Below are 21955 nucleotides of genomic sequence, written 5' to 3'. Positions count from 1 at the left end.
AAGAAAATAGAAAGGCAAAAAAAAAAAAAAAGGGAAAAGGTCCCGCGTGTGTAGGGGAGATTTCACGTTGGCCGGGAACTGCATGAAAAAAAGCTTTCACTTTTCTTCTTCTTCTTCTTCTTCTTCTTCTTCTTCTTCTTCTTCTTCTTCTTGTTATAAAACGTCAAACATTCGTCTGACTGTGCACAAGCTGGATCTCTATCCGACTCTCTCTCTCTCTTTTGTCTCTTGGGGGACTGGCTATTTTGCATACCGCGCGCATCTTCTTTTAACTTGACATTTTCACAAAGATCAAATAAGAATTCTATTCGGGTTGTGTGAAAAAAACCCGCCATAAAATAGCTTTCTCCCATTAAATGTGACTTTTTTTCCCTCTCCCGATTTAAAACGATAGTAATCAAGAGGAATTATTCTCTCACCTGCCTCAAAATATGTGGCCCCTTTTTTCCTTCCCATAAAAACGGAATGAATGCGCAGAAATTTAAACATCCCGCCCGAAAACAAAACAAAAACTAAGAACAATAACGACCTTATTTATACACGGCCAAGTCCAAATCCCCCGCAGATTCTTATCTAAAAATAACAACAACAACTAAATAATAATAACTTAAATTCAAAGGGTCGTGAAATAACAAAAAATAGAAAAAAAAAACAGCAAAAGGAGAGAAAGGTGATTGCCCGACCGGTTGCTGCTTCCAACTTCCTATCCAGCGGCGCATATTATTCGAGACACATCCATGCCATGCTATGAGCTTGCCTCCCCGAAATCACACATGTGCCTCCGCACCATGGAAACAACTTTCTCTTCCTCACACACACACACACACACACACACAATGCAAAGAAGCAGCAGACGTCCTCTCTCTCTCTTTTTCTATATAGCTACAGCACACAGAAACCGATTTGGTTAGTTCGCATTAGAAGAGACACTGGTGCGTGTAGTACAATGACTATGCGTGAATGGGTCTCTGCGGTCCTGGGAATCGAGCCCAGGGGCGATACCCCGCAAATAATAGCCAAAAATCGCCTGATTGTATTTTCCCCCCTCCAATGTTAGAATTGTTTCTCATTACAAGTCGGCACTGCTGGCCGACCGAATAATATAAGACATGTGTATATGTGTGTAAAGCCAACACAAGTGCGAGTTGAAGGCGTCCAACGCGGTTAGTGGGTCAGCGCCACACGCCGATTGCGTTCGGTTCGATTTATCGTTTCCCTTTTTCTTTTTCTTCGGGGCCGGATTCACGAAAAAAGCTATTATTCTCAATTGTTCCCCAAAGAGACCATTAGATGTGACGTCAAATGAAAGAGGGGAGGACCTTGTCTACCAGGAATGGCTCTGGACACTATTGACCTGGCGGTCCGTGGGTTTATCCCGCTAGTTCTTTGCGTCAACATTTTTCTTTTTCTCTTCTCTTAAGAAAAAAAGCAAATGTTTAACTCCTCGCCGTAGGCAAAATCACGGAGTCTATTGCGAAATTCCATCCTGTTGAGACACTGCAGAAAAAATTAGACACTTTTTTCGCTTGGGGCGGGCAATGTTACGAAAGAGACGACCGGATATCCACGATCTACTTTGCGTCTGCAGACAATTCCCATCGTTTCCTTTTCGAACGAAAAGGATGTCCCGAATAATCCTGCTGCTGGGGTTCGACACAAGTGGCAACCGTTTCTTTCTAATCGGCCAACGACTCGCTGTCAAATATTGAACCCTATAGTCTCTCTCTCTCTCTTGCATCAGATGACAGATAGTCTGAGACTGCTACAATATGGACAACCAGTTTCATCCGCTTTCCATCGGTCCCGTTGGGGGGGCTTCCTATCCAATGTAACTTTGTTTTAAGGTCGAACACGGCCCATTATTACCTGGCGTGTTTTGGGTTGTTGCTATCAACACTATTCAATGTTGTTTACCGGGTTTATAGTAACTGCGTGGCCATTGGGCTCCGCATTGCGTAATGCTCGAAAGAAAAAAAAGCCGCGGCTGTGCCCGTCGAGCGCAATTGATTCGTCAAAGGCCGAAAAACAATGACTCACTCCATTTTCCCTTTTCTTGGTTTTTTTTTAATGGTCGGGGAAAAACACCTGCGCTAATTCGGTCGGAAAAAAAAATTCAATTTGGATAATTTCAACCGGATGTAGAGACACACACACACGATAGAAACAGTATTGCTTTACCTGTACACAGCGCCCACCTTGTTCTTTTCTTTTTTATTAAATTTAACCCCCTAAAGGTGTGCTACCTTCTTCTTTTTTTTTGAAATCTTTTACCTGCTCTTCTTCTTCTTTTTATTCCAGTCGGACGTGGTTTTTTATTCTTCATGAACTTATCTTCTTCTTCTTCTTCTTCTTCTTCAGGGGCCTGGAGGCGTTGCTGGTTCGGGTCAGAATGGGCTGATGCCCTCCTTTGGAGGAGAATATGGGAGGAAAGAAGAAGGTGGCGGCCATCAGGGCTCTGTTTTTGTCTAAATAATCACAAAAAATAAATTTGGGGGGAAAGAAGAAGAAAACCTTGACGCCGGTGTCGAATATCGACCTCCAACTTTGGCCAGGATGAGCCTGTCGGTCAGCTGAACTTGAATAACAACTGAAAAAATAAATAAAATAAAAATAAAAACCAGTGTAGTGCGTGTGTGGCCAGTCATGTCGAAACTATACCGGACGAACCGTACCGTAGTTGAATCAGCTTCCGTTTCATGATTGAAAATCCCACCTTTTTTTGACGGTCGCTATTAGACGTTGCCGTTGGAATGCCAAACTGCCTCGACTGGATCGACAGTTCCCGGGAGAACGGTGGGGGGAGGGTAGTACACTAGCAGTAGCTGCTCTCTCTCTCTCCTGACTGTTCTATTGGAACTTATAGAGAGAGTCGGTGGTGTGACTGTTCAGTTACCGTCCGACTTTGGTCGAAACCAGACCAGCAGTTGATTATTTCTTCTGTGACTTTTGCTTTTGGTTTTGGTTTTGGCCAGCTCCGAATTCAATCCGAATTGTACCATTGCTTTCCTGGTTTCAAGTGCCGACGTTCAACTACCCATTTTTCAAGTGAAGTGGTTCCCTTGTCAAAAGTGTCGTCTCCAATCCGAATTTTCCCTCGTCGAGAGGAGACAGAAATCATCGACAGTGTCAAAGATCCTCGGTGAATTTGCAGTTTAGTTTTTACAGCCTCGTCTCTCTCTATCCACTAAATTTCATTCTTAAAATCGAAATCATTTCCACGTCATGGAAATAAGTCCGAGAGGCAGCCGGACACGCCGGCGATCCATCTCCAGGTAAATTTTAAATATTTTAAATCATTTCATTTGGGAATTCAAAGAAATTTTAGTTTTTTTGGGGGGAGGGAGGGAGGGAGAGACGCGGAATTTTCTCTTCTCTTTTTTCAAAATTTGTCTTGACAACATTCAAACGTGAATAAAAAAGTCGAGTCACGACACACATCCGCTTTCTCTCGCTGCACCGAGCTGGAAGATTTGTCTTGTTTCAAAGATTCTTCTCTCTCTCTCTTATTTTTCTACTTTGACGCCGGACGACACAGCAAGAAGAAACGCTGTCGTCCAGAAACTGGATGCCTTCACTACTTTGCTCTACAGCCCAGAAAAAATGTTTCAAATTGTCCAGAGTCGGATAATAAAAATTTTTAAAAATTTAAAAATAAAAAAAAATGGTTGGCTTCGAAATCGTAGGTCGATCCTATTTATTTCAAAATCTTCGTTGGATTATGAAAGAGTAGTCGTTTCGGGAGTGCAATATTTTACATCGTCGAGGTCGAGACGTTGCCTACTTCGGCCAGACATTTCATTTCCCCCCCAGCAGATGAATTTTGTGTAGTGGAAAATGGGAGGATATTTTGAGGACGTTCTAGTTGACCCTGTGTACAACTTCTTCTTCTTCTTCACCCCATGAAATCGGAGAAGGAAAATCAAAGGCAACTGGTTGTTAGTCTGGTAGCGGCCCCGAGGCGGAGATTTTCATACACACACACTCAATGTAAAAAAAGGGAACTCACAACAGACTCCAAACTTGTCCGTTTCCTAACCCTCACATCTTACACCTGAGGCTCAGGTCCAAGGTCTCCATACCTGGGCCTCCCATCATCACCCACTGGACGGTCAGCACTGGGAAACTGTAAACATAAGCAATTCCCACCCAAAAAAGAGATTCGCAGTTCGTTCCCGGTTACTCCAATAAATAGCACCCCCGTTGTTAGAGGTTACGCAAGGGAACCCGCTTATCTGTCAAACGAAAAATCTAGACGAAAGCTGTTTCAATTTATTGAGGGACGGAACGAGGTGAGAAAGAAAAATAAAGATTAGGGAAAATCTGAAATCGAATTTTTTGTGTTTCCCCCCCACCCCTCGTCTCGGGGGTTTGATAAGAAACTTACACCGTCATGTGATCGAACTCCCTTCATGATTTTGTCTCGAGTCTGTTGTCCGCTCCCGTTACGTGACGAGGCCCAGTGTTCACGCGCGTCTCGAGCCCATCGCCCACGCCCGTCGAGACCCACAAGCGGGAGAGAGATTCAATTTGGAAATTCAAAGGAATCCATCATCATGTGAGTAGAAATTTACGGGAGAAGAAAAAAAACAAAAAAACAAAAAAGAAAGTTAATGACGGGGATAGTTTCGGATAGTAACCGATCGGCCTTTTGCTCATCTCTCAGCTTTGTGCTTTATTTGGGAGGAAAATTTAAACAAAACAAAAAGGTTTTTTTTTCTTTCTTCTTCTTCTTTTGACTACTACCTGAGGTTGTTTTGATCCGGTCTTCTTCCAAGGCTTCACCGGCTGATCTGGGAGTTGGATGTTGTTAATCTCCAGAGAAGAAGACGGGGAAGAAAAGAGAGAGGATTGGGCGGGGGAAGGTTAATTGAGGACAAATTCGTTGAGTGATTCACGAGAAGAAAAAATATCATAGAAGCGAATGAAAGGGAAAACGGCGAGAGAAGTTTGGAAAAGTTGGAGGGAAATCAGGGTCTTTGACTCGTAGGTTGAATCGATTGGGCATAGACAATGGGTGTACACTGTACAGGTGAATAGAACAGGCCCTGTGTGTGTGTGTGTGTGTGTGTGTGTGTGTGATAAACGCATGACGATTTCCTTGACGTGCCGCTACATAAACCGTATGAGCTGCTTCCTGATAAAGAAGTCGAAAAAATAAATCATCGATTGTATGTTTAATGTTTTTTTTTTTTCCTATCTGCCTGTCGATTGTTTTTGATGCGCCCAGGGGAGTCGGAGTCATAGCCACGACGATAGCGACATTCCTGAGATCGGTGGATACCAGCAGCGGAGTGATCGGCGGGCATCATCCCAGCGCTCACGCCCTCAGCTACATCCTGTCACCCCACAGTCTGCACAATGGCACAATCGGGGGGTCTGGAGGACAGTCACTGGAGTATGGGGGGTTCACCGAGGAGAATTTTGAAGGTGAGTTTCAGCTTCTGTCAGTTCCAACTGCTCTGACGACTGACTTAATGACTGAACCTTGAAATAATACAAATGTGATTAAAATAACTTGTGCAATGTGACAAGAATGTGTACCGATTAAAGATGATGAGCCAACAACCACTTCAATGACTTAAAAGCTCACAAAAGATTACACCTATTTCGTCATTGGACAAAGGAAGTCTTTTTAAATGTTTTTATCTCGAGAGCCGTGAGTGTTAACCGGCCGTTTAACTTGGCGTGATGTCAATCTGACTCAAAACTCACGTGATGCCGTCACCAGAGAGGAAATGCAGACGAGAAACTGCCATCCTGTCGCTTTCCATCCCGTTTGCCATGTTCAATTGAATTAATATAATTTCAGTATTGCACAAAGTGACGAGTATTTCCTCTGACAACTGCTTTCTTTTTTGTCATTTTCTTTTTCGGGACAATTGTTTGTCGTCTGCCAGTTGTTTACCCAACGACCCCTCCACCTACCGGCAGAAATGTGCCGAAACAATCAATTCGAAATGCTAATTTTTCCCAAAACATATTTCTCCTGTTCTATTAAATTCAGAAATCGAAGCGATTGAATCATCCGTTCCACCTGGTCAACCACCTGGTAATCCAGCTCAGACGGTCATCGATATCATAGCCGTTTTTGGCGCCATGTTTGTCGCCGCCGTTGCCATCATCCTCATCACCGTCTACATCAGGTGAGAGTTATGAGCTGCTACTTTGCCTTTCAGACCCTATCCCCGCGCCATCATTACGCAACGCCGGTGGGAACAAACTTTAAGCCACCGCCAGAGTGTAGCCAGTTACGGAGAAAAGCGTCACTCATTACCAGGAATTCTGTGACAGATGAGAATTGAAAAATCTGATATTTAAGGCGACCACAACGCAGTTTCATCCTCGAGTTCAGTTTTAAGTGTCGTCCTGTTCGATTCTCCCCCCGATTAACTTTTCAAATTCGTCAAGACATTTTTGAGTCAAATCGCCATTTTGGCTTGACATTTTCGTTAGTTAACTCACGTAATGAGCGTTGCTCTTGAGCCCCCCACGATCACAGCCGATTGCCCGCCGTTCGATTGGTGGTCGATATCGAAACTTTTCTTATCTGCCTTCATCGGCGATTTGCATAGTTGAGCCTGGGCCATTTCCTTGTTGTGTCTAGCAACGACATGAGTCCGTCCAAGTCCCCCAAGAAAGTGGCCTTCAACTGCAAAGAAGAGGTGGTCATAACGGCCATCGAGGAAGAGCTGACCAACGAGGAAGACGAAATCCCGCCGCCCGTCGAGACTAATAATAACAATAATTCGACTTCCTCGTCGACTGTTGGGTTACGTAAAGAATTCTTGCGGCTAGAGAGCCTCGTTAGGTGTCACGTCCAGCATCAATGGCACCTGTCCATCGAAAATTACAGGTGTCTCATATCATTACTTATAGAACAAATAAACCTTGGACGGTCTTTTTTCGAACCAAATGATGATGAATTATGTCTTTGAAAAAATGTCTAAAGTGGCCTTTATTCTTTATTGTTGATGATTAGCAAATTGCGCAAGAGGCAGTCGAGTGCTTTATCGACACCCGACGCGGAAGCGGCGTCTACCTCGCCATCTTCTGACTGCTCGGCGTGTCCTCACAGCGGCGATCCCGGAAGCCCCGCTTCAATCGCCCAATTCAACAAGGAAGTCCAGGTAAAAATCCAAAACATTTTCCGTTAAAAAGACTTGTTAATCCTTTCTACATTTTTGGGATTTAAATTTTCACGTCCTTGTCTGGTCGTTACGTGATGACCAAAAATCGAAAATATTTGATAACATTTTTATTTGCCATCTCTTTCTCTCTCTCTAAAAAAAAAGTCACATGATTTTTATTTTAGATTTTCGGTCAGGTGATTTTTGTAACAGAGCGTGTTTGTCTGTTAGATAAAACTGTCAAAAGATAGTAGACTTTGTTTTTGTGTCAAGGTTTTTCCCTCCTTCGTTATTTATTCTGCTTTTGTGTGTGTGTGTGTGTGTGTTTTATTTATTTTTAAATAATAAAAAAAAAATTTTAATTTATGTGTCATCTAAAGGACGCTTGGAGCGCTATCGATTTCGGACAGAAGCCCAGCCTGTGGCGCAAAACTATCCGCAGCATGATTCTTCGGCTACGCGGGCAGGAGCAGCACAAGGTAAAAATTTAACGTTGAATTTCGCCATATTTTAAATGCTAAAATTAGCGCGCCACGTTTCCGCCTTGAGCATTTGCAAATCTCCGAGGTTGTGCACTACTTGCACTACGTTCGGGGAATTTATTTTATCTCTACGTAATATTTGTTTGGTCGCTCCTTTGGGGGGGATTTTGAGAAGAAAAAAATCCAATTATTCCAAGAACTTTTTTGTGTCTAATTTTTTTTATGAAAAAATATTAAAAAATTCCCGTTGTGTATTTATTTTTTGCAGGATGTTTACGTCATGCCGCAGCACCTGAGGGATCAGCTCAAGCAGATGTACGTTTACTGAACTCTCGCGGCCCGGAGCTTTTTTTGAATTTTCCTCAGCCCTCCTCTACTTTTAAAAAGTATTTTGGCTACGCGATAATCGGGGGCCCGCCAAATTTTCCCTTTTTTTAAATCAAACGAACTAAAAAAAAGGAAAAGATTTAAAAATTTAAAAGAGTATTATAATAACTACGACAAAAGAAATTTTTTTAAAGAGAAAAAACGTTACCTGAATGTATACAACTTTGTACATAATAACGAAAAAAAGAATGCGTGAAAGGAATGAGAGAAAATAATCGTGACAAAATATTTTTTATGCCGATCGACATTTTTAAAAGATGTTTTATTTCAAAAAAGTGAAAAAAAATTAATAACAACAAAAAAAATTCTCTGCGACATCTTTTCCCTATTTGCGTCGAAGAAGAAAATGGCGGGAAAATGAAAACTAATTTACGTATTTTTCCAAATGTATATTCAGTCGTCGTGTACATGTGTCCTCGTGAAATTCTGTACAGTCCCCCCTTTTTTATTTTTAAATATGTGCGTGTATGTAAAATGTGGAGACAAACCGCGTTCAAAATATGTTTCAAATCATTTTTTTTTGACAGAAATGGATTACAGAAAAATGCGAAAATTTTAAAAATTGCGCCGAGTCATTTTTTCTATTTTATATTTACAATAGAATGTTTTTTGCAAGAGTCAATAGTGAGGAGGAGAAAATAATGATTTTTTTTTTTAAATTGTGGTTGGCTCTTTTTGTTGTTGGATATCCGGTTGGCGCCGAATTCAAATGGATACGACGGATGTTTGACATAATGACGAAGGAATTCAAAGCCAAACCTCCTCACTATTGACGACTAGTCAGAGTTTACTGGGGCCGGAATTGGGTAAAAGTTCAGCGGTTGGCGAGTCGTCGAGGACGGCGTCGTCGACCACGACGCCCAAGGAACTAGGCTGCGGCCCGGCGCTCCGCAACGGAGCCGAAGAATTTTTCCGACTGAGCAGAATATCCGACTCGTAGTTGAAGTGGACGACGGCCGGTTCCAGGAGGGCCGAAGCCCCTCGCTTCTGCAAAAGACTCGATCCGCCTCCGCTGCCCGTCGGGCTGGACGGTCCGCCGGCGGCGGGGGCCGTCCCGACCGAAGTCGCCGCTGCCACCGAAACCACAGCGGCGGCGGCGGCCGACGTCGCCACGTTACCGTGACTGAAATATCCGCCCGGCTTGGGTTTGAGGTGCGGATTGTTGACGCCCATGTGGACAATTTTCATGAATTCCATGTGACCGGCCAACTTTTGTAATTGCTCCTAATAGCAAAAAAAAAAAAAAAAGAAAAAGAAAAGAAAACAAGAATGGCGCGTTTGGCATTAGCATATGCGAAAGAACCGAGAAACTTCTGGGGGAAAAATAAGCGCATGTGTGTCTTGTGTGTGGAGTCACTAAAAGAAAAGAAACACATGAAGGACGCGGATGGAAAAAAAATGGAAAAACCCAGCGTGTGGATTCAGCAATTCACTTTTTGGCTGTTGCGTTCCAATTCAAACTGAAAATAAGAAAGATAAAAGCCACCAGACAAACAAATTTGCAACTAGACACACGAAATTAAATTGTCAAATTAAACTGTCAAATAATGAAAACAAAATGACGATTTAGTATGAATACTATATACCGTGTGCGTCTATTTCTCTCTCTTATTATTTCTTAATTTGAGGGCCTTTTTGTGAGTTTTTAGCTACAATTGTGTTAGACAGTCAGCAGTTTGGATATCTCAGCCTGGATATAATAATAATAAATTACAATTGACAAATTACATTTCATATTTGGTTTTTGGCGCGAGAAAGTCAACATTTAAATGAAATCATTTCGGGTCTTTTCGAGGGTCCAAATTTCCTAATGGAATAAAACCTTTGCATGATTTAACACAATTGAGTTTCAATCATATTGTTCGTTTTTGTCACTCGAATTCTACGTCTATTTCGCCTGATTTTTATGCGCTTCGCCTCGGCCCTTTGCCCAAACCAAATGTGGGAACCGGATCGCCTTGTTCCAGTCCAACCATTTTTGGGAACTTTTTATGTTGTTTTTTTCTTTATTTTAAATTCCCACATATATGGAAAGTAGATTTCATTTTTTTGTTTTGTTTTACTTTGAGTTCTTCATTCTCGCGGTAGAGGTCGACGGGCTGGTCGTCCGGTTCCGGTGGATTGCCGGAGTTCTCCAAGTTTTCCGTCATCCCTCCGCCGACAAGGACTCCGCCGGGTCCTCCTCCGCTGCAGCTGCCACCCAACCCGCTGGCCAAACTGAGTCCGTTCAACGAGAACGAGGCCGTCACACCGCGGGCCTTGGTCCGGGCGTCGTGCTCGTCTCCTCTCCCCATCGCCACCAGATAAAACTGACCAAAAATTTGAAGAAAATTTAATACAACAATTTAACAGTTTCTTAAAAATATTTTTGTTTTACCTTGGGACCAAAGACCAAGGCAATGGTGACCGTGGTGCTCATCTGAGTGCGGATGAAACCCAATAAATATTTCATGTCCGGCCCGACGTTGGGTAGCAACAGCAAACTATGAAAAAATCCGGAAAATAATAAAAATGGGAAAGTGTCTGAACATTTGTTTATTTCGTGTGCATACTGGAATGAAGCGAAGATGATGTTGCTGACGGCGATGTTGTAGACGGCCCACGAAATGTGTTTGGTCTCATTGAAATACGTTTCGGCCCGGCGGACAGAGTAGCAGACGTGAATTCCCCACATCAGGAAAAACACCTCGCCTGCTCAATTAAAACATAAAATATTTCGGAAAATGGAAAAAAACAAAATAAATTAAATTGTTGGTCCATTAGCTGGTGGGGTTAAACAAACAATTGTATTTCCAGTCTATACTCTCACTCCGTCTCACACCAACTTAATTAATTACGTGTAATACTGGGATTGATATCAATTGCGCTTCTCTGGCCGTGACATAAATTCCCTATCTAATAGACTGTGACGTTGCGAAATGAATCGGCGTCGTTGCAAGCAATTAGCTTTACAACTGATAACAATTATAAGGGTTTGGATACAAAGTAAGAGTTATTAATCGCGAGTTGAATTCAAATCTACCGCCTTAATTAGAAAACCGTAGGAACTTTTTTTCTTTATGGCGACAAACTGTAAAAGCGTATCAAGAAAAAAGGAAGAAGTTGTCTCAAATTTAATGTTTACTTTAAAGAGCACCGAAAGTTAATTTTTATCCGTTGTTATTGGTCATTTTGCTGATCTTCACGTTATGTTAATTTGGTGGATATTAGCGCATTTTAAGTTGCTAACTCAAGTTTCTCCATGCAGCTTTGTTCATTATAGTTATAACATACATTTATTCTACTGAATCTGCCTTGTAAATAAGGCAAGGCCCTAAATATAATGCATGCGAAACATTGTGATATTTATGTTAAAGTTTTATTAAAATTAAAACCCGTTATTCAAGCGAATGACGCACTGTGTGTGCGTCTACAAATACTGATGAACATTATTCGTTAGGAACATCAACTCATTGTGATGAAATTGACCAGCTATTGAGTTGAATTATGCTAGGCAATGTTATCAGCAAAGTTCGTGAATCGACATATGCAAATTTTGAATTGACTGAGTTGCACCATCGCGAACGTTCGTGGCGAACGCTCGGCTATGAACGGACGAGAGAGTTGGAGCAACATTGCCCGCAGTGATCTTTACAATCTTTGCACAATTATTGCAGGAAGTGTTAATGATAAATTTCCGTCATTTCTTTCATTTTCGTTTCCCTCCTTTCGAAATTCAAGGTTTCTCATGTGAGCGTTATTGCTTCAATTAACGATTTAACGCTACGTTTCATCAAATTAGTTTATCCGTTGCCACCACACGAAGCGGATTCACGTACGGCTGCTCAATTTCTCACATCTCTGTCAAAGAAACGATATTGGCTTAGAACAGAATAGTTCCTTATTAATCGCATTATGTGAAGGTTCCCCCCAACGTCTGTAATACTTGAGATTTACAATTAATTGTGCACCTTCCTTTTAGTCAAGGTGTAAAGTTGGCATGTAATAAAATTCTCTTGCTGGACACGAAATGACTTTCAGGAAAGTGAAGACCCACGAAAGAAAATATGTCTTTCGATGTCTTTTAATCTGAATGTCAATCACCAGCTCAATTCATAAGATGCTTTGTTTAATGTTGGACCATGTTCGTTAATCGGAATGTTTTGATTTGAATAAATTTCTATTCAAATCGTGGCGCAGGACGGTGCCCGATCAACACGAACCGGAAGAAAGGCATTGTATTGTTGGATGCCTGTAGGGATCGCCATAAATTCAGCGAGTCGATTATTATTATTTGAACATCGCTGTTATTTTTTAAATTCATTTTCATTAGATTGTTGGTAAGATTGCTGGTTATCGTGATTAATAATAATAATTTAAAAAATGAATGATCACTGATTGGAAAATCAATTTTTATAGACAAGTGTTACCAAGTGTTACAATCTGATTTGAATTATTACGAAAAGACACTGAACAAATGTACCGAATGACGTCGCCATCCGATATTTCAAGTCCACCTTCATATTCTCACATTTATCGGCCGAGAATGTTGCAGGAATGCTCGCTCTAATCCATTAATAAAAAGCCTATGTAGCTACCGATTATTCATGGCTCATGGGATGAATTGGGCTTCACTTACATCAACGCCTTTGGGGGGTACGCGAATAAATAATTTCGAAACTTGATGTAAATTAATCCAATCCCTACATGAATATCTATACGAAATATCATCTTGTATGAAATGTGCAAGGTGATCCGCACTGTCGTACAAAAAATATAATGACAGCTAATCATGTCTTCGTTAAAGCTCGCTAATGGAATCACAGAATGTGGACGTTATTACGAAGTAAAAAAAAAATGAATCGCTCTCACCATCTCTTCTATCGTTCATTTGTACTTTAAGCGCCCCAGGGATACCGTTAACAATAAATCCGGTTCTTATTATAACTACGTCATAATACTATCCAAATGAGACCGATGTATGAATAATACGAATAATATTCGTAATTAAAATTTAAAAAAAGATTGTGTCATTGTTTCATACCGATTGCCAAGCTGTGATCCCACCAGTTGTAGGTGCATTGCGTGAACTTCATGGTGGGCCCGGTGAGGATGTACTCGCCGGTGGGCGGATCGCTGGCCGTCCAAGCGCCCAGATAAACGGTGGCCACCAGCATGATGGGCACCATCCACTGCAGCAACTGCTGGTCCGTCAGCTTCAACTTGTGAGCGGATTTGACTCGGTACGTCAATGAAACCCTGGCCGGGGTTCAACAACAATTTTTCGTGTTATATTTTTTTGAAAAAATTCTTTCTTTTTCTTTTTCCCGCTTTTCTTTTGAATCGAAAATTCAAATTTCGTTTGTACCTCCAGGTCTTCATTAAGAGTGAACTGAAAGTGATGCAGAATCCCATGTGACGGGTCCACTTGGTGGCCACGCAGGCCGGCGTGTTCAGCTCGGGGAAAATGGCGGCCATCTGTGCGGCGGATATGCCGGCGGTCAAGAAAATCAATTTGCCAGCCAAGTAGGAGAAAACGGCGAATTGCATCAAATGTGAAATTTACCTCGGCGTACATGATGGCGCAACCGAGTAGCGTGACGCAGAGGAAAGTCGGGCTGGCCACTTTGAAGACTTTGAGCCGGCGGTATTTGTAAACGGCGCCCATCAGGGCGATGGACACCATCACCCACGTCATCGAGATGGCCAGCAACACGATCCTGTTTCCGGGTTGATTTTTTTATTATTTCATTTCTATTTTTTCTATTTTATTAGACAGGGAATTTGATGTGCCAATAATAAAAAGACAAATACAAATCAACCAGTTTGCCAGCATCATGCATCCAGTTTCTTTAAAAAAAAAGTAAATAGAAAATAGAAAACTAGTCCGGCCGCTTTCTTCTTCCTGCTGGTTGGGAGAGCTCTTGCTCTTCTAAACTTGATCTTTTTGTTGACCCCTAAGATGTGACGGACGGGAAAACAACAAGGGCGGGCACCGGCACCCGCAGGACTCACGTGCGCCACCAAGAAGCTAAAGGACAGCGCAAGAGAATGAAAAAAGAAACTGGACGGTGCGTCTCTAAAGAACAGGAGAGGAGAGTTGGAGTGCGTGACTGGACGCACGTATGCGCGGCCGGCTCCTCCACCTTTTGTCGATTTTCCTTTTTTGTTTGGTTGAGGTTTCTAACCGGCCAGCTAGTATATACTATATGTATAATTATTATTCGCCATCTAATAGCGGTGGCAACCTCTAACGACTGTGTCAAAGCCATTAGGTAGTTGGTGGGAACTGATGGCCGGCACGTAGACGTCAAGAAATGGTTTACGACCCTACCGTCACGTCGTCCTCATTCCGGACGGGAGGATTTTCTCACAAACGTGGCGGGCAAAAGATCTATTGGACTATTAAAGTAGTGCGCCATATCGGACACGCCCGCCCCACATAAAACGGACATTTTCCTAATAAAATGCTAAGGGGGAAAAAAAATACAAAAAAAGGAAAATGAAATTGATTGTGAGCCATAAATCACCTGAACGGCCAGTCGTAAGGTGCCAAACAGGGCGAGTCGTCGACGCAGAGGTCGCAGCCGGCCGAGCACGGCAGACAGCGATACAATTGGTCGTAGACTTGGCTGTTGAACGTCAACTTGTTCCGGTACGCCACTGTCCATTTCAATTGAAAAAATATTGAAATCAATCGGAAATCAATGAATTAAAAAATTGGAATCGACTGGGAATTTACATTCGACGTGCGATCCGTTAAACGTGGCGTTTTTCAGATAAGGCGAATAATAGCCGGGCAGGCAGGTGCAGGTGTAACCGCCACGAATCCAGCCGTAACCTCGTTCGAACCGGCACTGTAATATTTAATGATTCATTCCCAATTCATTTATTCAATAGGTATCGTTTGTTGTCTCAATTAAAATCACCGTGCTGGTCTCGTGGCATTTGTGGGTCCCGGCGAAATGGGCGACAATTTGCTGCTGGTCAGACGAGTCTGACGGCCCGTCGTCGCATTGATTGATGTCCATCGAAGAGACGGACACGTCGACCGTCAGCAATCCGTCCAGTCTACCAAAAACCAAATCATTCAAATATTATTTTAAAATAACCAGCTGGACAAAATCAAGAGAAAATCAAACCGGTCGGCGGAGGAAATGGTGCTGGACGAGGCGCTGGTAACCGGAATGGAGTAGGTGAGTGTCCAGCGGCGGCTGGAACACTGGTAGTAAGGAAAAGTCCACCATCCGAGAAAAGTGACGTTGGACGAGTTGATCATGAACTTGTTCCAGTTGCCGGAAGAGGAAGTCGAGCGGAAGGGATCGTCAAACCAAGGGAGATCGCTCAGCGCCGCGTTGCCTAGCGACGGGACGCCGGAGGGATTGACGGATCCGCCCGCCTTGGGCAACGTCGTCGACTAATATGCCGGACAGTTTTCGAGCAGATTCCGGTTCAGCGGAGCGTCGGAATAAATCGTTTGACATTTAACTTTTTGACTCTACCTGCTGGATGGAAGCGTTGCCGCCCGAGTTGGCCGTGTCGCTGACGGCCGGCTGCTGGACGTAATCGACTTTGAGGGAAGGGTCGGCGTAAGGGGAGGCCGGCCGGCTGGCGTGAGCCATGAAAAGCAAATTGACGGCGTTGCTGTTGCTGTTGGCGGCGCCTGACGAGGACGTGGCCGGCTTCGTGAACGTGACCATCCGTGACGCCTCGATTGTCCGCTCGCTGCGCACGGCGCTCCTGATCAGCAGCTTCAACAATTCTGCAAAATAATCAATTATTCAATCAAATGAGATGCAAATTTTCCTTTTTCAAATTATTTCCTCCAAATTTGGTGGAAATAACCAACTCGAACGGGATTTATCACTGACGTAAATCAGCAACAGCAATGACCCAGATAAAAAAAGGTGGACATACAGGCGGACATGTGCACTCGGATGTCGTCCAGCAGCACATTTTTATATTTAACGACCTTCACCAATATAACAATAATATGGAATTAAGTCGACAACAAACGACACAGCCAAATAGGAACCAACGACGTCATTTTATTACGACAGATTTATTTATTTTTATTTTTATTTTTATTTTTGCTCCCGGCCGTGGCCCTTGGACTTTTCACCGTAATGAACAAACACAATAAAATGGAGGGGAGAGAGAGGTGTAACGCAATAAACCAGTTATTTGCGTTGCGCTCTTTTGTTTTGTTTTAAATAAACCGCTGGAAATGGTCGACTTGTGTTTGCGGAGGGGGAAGTTCATGTGGTGTTAATCATTCGCCGCGACGTTTAAAAAGAGAATCTAATGATCGAATTTCTTAATTGGAAAAAGAATTGAAAAAGGATTTGCCGAAACCCGGGATCGAACCAGGGACCTTTAGATCTTCAGTCTAACGCTCTCCCAACTGAGCTATTTCGGCCGTATAAATTAATGACTTTTTTACATAATTAATGCACCTGGAAACTTCTTCATCTTGTTTGACATTCACTCGATCGATGGAGACACATATTCATTCGCTTTTCTGTTTGTTTCTGTTGAATCCCCGCAGCCAGTGATTTATTCATCAATGCGAACCGACGAGTCGTTAAAAATTTGAATGGGAAGAAAGTTGCCGGGTGACGGTCGCCATTGAAATTTCGCCTATTGCAACTTACATAAACGACGTTGTGCATGTGCAAGTAGATTGGCTTTTTTTTTTTAATTTTTCCTTTCCGTGGAAGCCAAGAGGTTAACTTATTGCTAAGGGGCTGTGCTGTTCTTTCACCTAGGGGATAGTCAAACAAAAACACAAAGAACTTGTAGGGGGACCTCACGGGATCCGCTATCGATCCGCTGGAAAATAAAAAGAAGAAAGAGGAAAAACGGGACTAGAAAAATAGGGACGACGACGATGAAACGAAACAAAATCAATTGCATGTTGCGAGGGAATTCGACCCTGAAAAAAGCTCAAATAAAATAAAATAAAATAAAATAAAATAAAATAAAAGCGTAGAGATATCCGAGAGAGAAGCGGTTAGAGCGCCGGAAGGGATAGCTATAAAGGCCTTTGATCTCTCTCTCTCTCTCTCTCTTTCTCTCTCTCGGTATAAATTACCACGTCACATACAGGAGCAATAAGGGCCGGCTCTGCTGCTACTCTGTAGATATAAGTACAGCAAGAGGGGGCAAAAGCTTTTTGGGCCGTCGTCAAATGGCATCATAAGTCACTGCTTGTGTCTCTCAAGCTCTGGCTTGTGTGTTGTTGTTGCCTTGGTAACGGCTCATTTCATTTCCCAATGATTAAATAACCGGAGAATTAAAAAAAAAAAAATCAAATCAAATAGAAAAGTATAGAGAAAAACGAGTCGAACCGGACCCCGACGTTCGTTGCTGCAGGATTTCCATTTCCATATCAAAATTCTTATAATAATAAATTTGTAAGGAAGTTCAAGTGAACAGTTCCTGGTAGGAAATGAAATCGGCCAACATTTCTTGTCTGGATAGATTTAGAAAGGGAAGTGGTCCAACAGCTGTATGTTTTTATTTTATTTTTATTTTATTGAATTTCAAACTGGACGGGCGGCGAAAGCCAGAAAGATCAGACTCTAACGCGTAAAAAAAGGAGATTGTGTGTTAGAACACAGCAGTGTACCTTGATTGTCGAGTTGTCCGAGATCTTGTAAGAGACGGGCGAGCATGTCGGCCTTCTGGCGGGCCGGCTCGAACCCGTCGACTCTCACCGTGACGGGCACCGATCGGAATTGCTGAGAAATGCAAAGTGAGCCGAGGTTTCCGGCCGTGACGTCACCAATCTCGGCCAGCAGCTCGTCCAGTTTCTCCGTCTTGCTGGTCGGACTCTATGCGTAGACGGACGGGCAAAAAAAAAGTCTTTTTTTTATTACAGACGGATATAACAATAAAAAAAAAAAAGATTATTTTTATTATTTTGATAGTTTCTTTTTATAATCGTTTCCCTTTTTCTCTAACGGCTCGAATGGATCTGGCGGGCCAAATGACCCGTCGTTTATTGCTGGCCGGCCGATCGACTGTATAACGACACGTGTGACACTCGCCAATGTCTTTAATTGACATCAAACTCTCTATATATATAAAACCATTATTTCTTTTAATATATTATCTAGACCTTTTGTTGAGACTGCTGGACAGTTGCTGCTGGACTGTTGAGATCTGCCACCACCAGCAGGAGAGAGGACAAACAGAAGAGGATCGAAGCCAACAAGGACATCTTCGTCGAAATGAATTTCCGCGCCGAGATTTTCAAAAGGGCCGGCCCTGCAAATCTAAATACAAAGCAAATGATTGAAATGCGCTCTGGCTTTATTGATAGAAATAGAAGAGCTTTTAAGATGCTGGGCCCACGATGTCTAGATCACAATGACAGCGCGGAGAGCAAATAATGGACAACTTTTTTCCAATTTTTCTACTTTTGCCCGTCTTCTTATTTTTGATTGTATATTTCGGCTGGGGGAAAAGGGAGGGGGGGGGGGGGAGAGATGGCGAAGTCTAAGAAATGGGAACGACGCCCAGTTTTTCTTTTGTGTGTCCGTCTCTTTTGGTTGTGTGTGCAAAACGCGTCGCCAACAGAAGCAGCAAGGGCACGGAAATATATATATATATACGGATATACTACGTATACGTATCTATATGGCGGCGGCCACTATAAATATCGATCCGTCATTTTCGCCGTTTAATAAATAAATCCCGGCGCTCTCGGTTTTCATCGTATAATAATGATAATACAATCCCCCCCCCCCACCCTTTTTTTTTTCTCTCTTATATAATGTGTAGACGGGCTATGTGTGGCTGTGTGCTGGAGATGGTCCGCGAGCTATAAATTGACGATATACTCGCCATAATCCATCAATTCTTCCTTTTTATTCTTTTTTCTTTCTTTTTTCTTTTCTCACCCACACACAGACACAAATAAGTCACGGATCATCACAGATACTCGATCCCTATTGGCTGTTGTGGTCCGTCCATATCAATACATATCTCCCACCCCACCCGCGGTGGCTGCTGGTCTAGCATTTAATATTATGAGAAAGAAGAGAAAAAAAGAAGGAAATTCGCGTTGAAATCATCATTTTTCCGTCAGCAGCCGACGGTGATGGATTCTGGTGAGCAGGAAGTTGACGATATATGCATTTCCGTTTTGATAGATTTTGATACCCGCCCACGCAGAGTTATTCGTCGGTGTGGCTCTCTCTCTCTCTCTCTCTCTTTCTCTTCCCTCTCATAGTGCGGGCAAAAGAAAAAGGAATCGATTATTGATTACAAGAGGAGGGGGGTTAAGGGTAGAGAGAGAGAGAGAAGGGGGTTCGACTGCTTTCGTGAAAAAAAAAACGGACGAACGGGAACGAAGCGGAGAAAGAAGAGTTAGAGAGAGTCAAGTCTCGTCCATTGGGGAGCTTTTTGTGAGAGCTGATGTACGTCTACGAGCTCCGACATATTCCCGCTCTGCGATACAAGTATAAATGATTCAGCGCTAGCTGCTGGATGGATGGAATCTTTTTTTCTTCTTCTTCTTTTTCTTCTTTCTTCCTAATTCCCGCTGTACATACCATTCAATCCCGCGATAACACCCCATCCCATCCCATCGATCCCCAGCACCATGTACACATCCACCATTCTCTCAAAATGGAGAAAGTAATTATAAATGTCTAAATATATCTAATAAACGCGGAAATAAATATTGCTCTTTTTTGGGCTGCCCCATCTTGGCTATGTGCTGTGCTTTGCTGTGATGTTTATATCGTTTATAAAAGGTGCTGGGCATTTCAACCGATGGCCGGCCCGTTTATTGTATACACATCTATAGCTATCTCCCAACTCTGTATGAAAGTTGTAAACAGTTGGCGGGGTGTAAACAGGACAGGGGTACATAAATATAACAGAAATAGAAACAATATATCAATTCCCAGTATCAAAAGGAGCGTCATAAATGTTTAGAGATTTTTCGATTTGCCTTTTTTTACCTTTTTTTGCAAGAATTTCTTTTGGGTTCAATGTACAAGTTCCGGTGTTGACTTTTTTTTATTGATGTCCAAGTCTAAGCTGATGGCGATCACTTTTTGATGTGTGTTGGCTGTCTCTGGGATCTGATTGCAATTGGAAACAAATGGCGCACTGCTGGTGGTGGTGATGGTATATTATTGTGTGCTGCTGGATGAATATCAAGGTGATGGACAGGGAGAGAGTGGAAGGCACTGGTGCTGCCAGACAGACAGACGGACTGCCGTGCACCAACTGGAGGCGGACCAGCCGACGATATCTCTTTTTCCTTCTTGGGCTTCTTCCGCACTCTGACGATGATATCCGCACCTCCTCCCGAGCTCCCGACGTTCTGGCGGAGCTAGGCTCCTCTCCTCTCTCGCCCACCACCGCCACCGCCACCACCACCCTCCACGCATCTTCGCACACAGCACAGTATAGCAGCAAGATTCCGGAACGAGCGGGGCATGCGCTCCTTGCTGGGCCCGTCTATCACACGGAAAAGAGAAACGGATCGAAATACAAAATTTTCTAGGAAATAATACAATCAAAAGTCAATTTTCATTCTTTCCTTATATAGGCCTCTGTAATATGTCCATGCATACAGATGGGCGAAGAAAAGTTGTGCCGAATTGACCGATGTGTTATGTAGTATATAGTGCTAGGCTATATAGATCGGACACATACACATAGTACGTATATGCGCGCTGCGCTGCTCGTCCAATAATAATATGATTATTATATATTCCCATCGACCAAACATTTTCATTTATTTTGGCTGGTACGTTCACCGTGACCTCTGGGCTCATTTTTGGGTCTGCCTCCTTTTTGGAATAAATGCTTGAATGTAGCCCTTGTTTTATTCGTAGCTATCGTTAATTATGCATGCGCCTATAGACCACCCTAATAGCCAAGGCCCTGCAAATAATCCGGCGCCTATGACATCATTTAGAGCGGATTACCATCAGAATTGATCTACTAATAACATAGGACGAGAGATACTGATGGGCGACACGAAAACGGATTAACGGTCGCATTAATAACAATCACCGGCCTCAAATGTGCTGTGTATAGATCCTTTTGTGCCGGCCTGCTGTTGCTGTCCATTAGCTGTGGCCTCCTGTCAAAGGATGGATCGCGCCTGTACACATACAAAAGCAGCCGATGATCCGCCACGTCTACAAGAAGAAAGAGGAGGAGTGCACGATGGATGGATGGATGGATTGCACAGGATCTAGACAGCACATACACACACATAGGTCGCCCTATCCTATCTCCTTTGGTTTCGATGGGAAATATGGCCGGCCCGGCCAGCTTAGATAGATAGTCTACGTAGATATAATAAAAACGATGATGGGCGAGGTCGCGCTAATGGCCTATTTACTCGAGATCGGCTCTCTTGTGATCTTTTCGGTCAAGTCGCCAGATCTTTTGTGTGTGTGTGTATGTGTGTGTGTCCTTTGCTGGTGCGGCGATCCCCCGCCGCCACCGGCTGGACGATCAAAGTGAGAGAGAAAATGACGTCACACATCACCCACTACATAATAACATATAGATAGCAGGGCGATAGTCTAGAGAGAGGGGACAGAGGACACAAAATATAATATCACAAATTGAAGCTCCGGATATAGGTAGGTGGGTAGAGAGAGAGAGAGAGGGAGAGAGAGAACGACATATACTAGTTACATAAATGCGTGACATGTATATATACACGGCGGATGTATCGATCACCAGCCGCGGCCAGCCAGCCAGCCAGCAGCACTACATAGTCTATACAGCGCACGGTATGTACGTACCATAGCTCTTAATAAAGACCTATAGAGATTGTTATGTGCATTTATTATTATTAGATAGATAGATAGCCTAGATGGATGGATGGATAGATATATTATTTATACAGGGGAGAAATAAATTTCGAGAGCCGCGCTATATAGCTGGACAGCATATAGCCTACGTATAGCTGTCCAAATAGATCTTACTTACGGGGGT

The 21955-nt window shown here is 43.0% G+C and overlaps 2 protein-coding genes across 4 annotated transcripts; one reads left to right on the top strand and one right to left on the bottom strand.

The window, feature by feature from the left end:
- The first annotated feature begins 2883 nt into the window (after positions 1-2883).
- LOC124312634 lies at positions 2884-8558 on the top strand. 2 transcript variants are annotated; one of them, XM_046777121.1, is made up of 6 exons: positions 2884-3272; positions 5228-5427; positions 6005-6143; positions 6980-7127; positions 7508-7606; positions 7878-8558. In XM_046777121.1, exons 1-6 carry the CDS (start codon positions 3223-3225, stop codon positions 7935-7937), a joined length of 696 nt encoding a protein of 231 aa, XP_046633077.1. In that variant the 5' UTR covers positions 2884-3222; the 3' UTR covers positions 7938-8558. The 2 variants fall into 2 exon arrangements, with proteins under 2 accessions (XP_046633077.1, XP_046633075.1); XM_046777119.1 differs by lacking the exon at positions 2884-3272 and adding an exon at positions 4324-4555.
- Positions 8257-20297, bottom strand: LOC124312633 (probable G-protein coupled receptor CG31760). Of its 2 annotated transcripts, XR_006910597.1 has the most exons (16): positions 19951-20297; positions 18099-18255; positions 17607-17811; positions 15478-15737; positions 15118-15392; positions 14905-15046; positions 14718-14832; positions 14506-14638; positions 13542-13695; positions 13344-13453; positions 13020-13234; positions 10549-10687; positions 10374-10479; positions 10060-10305; positions 9583-9686; positions 9131-9220 (listed from the first exon to the last, which is right to left on the bottom strand). XR_006910597.1 is itself a non-coding variant. In XM_046777118.1 (15 exons), exons 2-15 carry the CDS (start codon positions 18198-18200, stop codon positions 8777-8779), a joined length of 2646 nt encoding a protein of 881 aa, XP_046633074.1. In that variant the 5' UTR covers positions 18201-18255; positions 19951-20297; the 3' UTR covers positions 8257-8776. The 2 variants fall into 2 exon arrangements, 1 of the variants encoding a protein (XP_046633074.1); XM_046777118.1 differs by lacking the exon at positions 9583-9686 and having other exon boundaries at positions 8257-9220.
- Between the last annotated feature and the right edge of the window lie 1658 nt (positions 20298-21955).

The sequence above is a fragment of the Daphnia pulicaria genome, chromosome 8 (genome assembly GCF_021234035.1).
Source record: "Daphnia pulicaria isolate SC F1-1A chromosome 8, SC_F0-13Bv2, whole genome shotgun sequence".
In the NCBI taxonomy this organism is placed as follows: domain Eukaryota; kingdom Metazoa; phylum Arthropoda; class Branchiopoda; order Diplostraca; family Daphniidae; genus Daphnia; species Daphnia pulicaria.
The sequence above is the reverse complement of the archived record's forward strand: the minus strand, read 5'-3'. Positions and strand labels throughout refer to the sequence as shown.

What these genes read in the sequence shown, in the direction of transcription:
- LOC124312634 (XM_046777119.1), top strand. Translation starts at nt 4,410, where the DNA reads ATGATTTTGTCTCGAGTCTGTTGTCCGCTCCCGTTACGTGACGAGGCC. An exon ending in TCAAAGGAATCCATCATCAT is followed by an intron (nt 4,556 to 5,227) that starts GTGAGTAGAAAT and finishes TGATGCGCCCAG; the next exon opens with GGGAGTCGGAGTCATAGCCA. An exon ending in AATTCAACAAGGAAGTCCAG is followed by an intron (nt 7,128 to 7,507) that starts GTAAAAATCCAA and finishes TGTCATCTAAAG; the next exon opens with GACGCTTGGAGCGCTATCGA.
- LOC124312633 (XM_046777118.1), bottom strand. Translation starts at nt 18,200, where the DNA reads ATGTCCTTGTTGGCTTCGATCCTCTTCTGTTTGTCCTCTCTCCTGCTG. An exon ending in ACCATTTCCTCCGCCGACCG is followed by an intron (nt 15,047 to 15,117) that starts GTTTGATTTTCT and finishes GGTTTTTGGTAG; the next exon opens with ACTGGACGGATTGCTGACGG. An exon ending in CCTTGGTCTTTGGTCCCAAG is followed by an intron (nt 10,306 to 10,373) that starts GTAAAACAAAAA and finishes ATTTTTGGTCAG; the next exon opens with TTTTATCTGGTGGCGATGGG.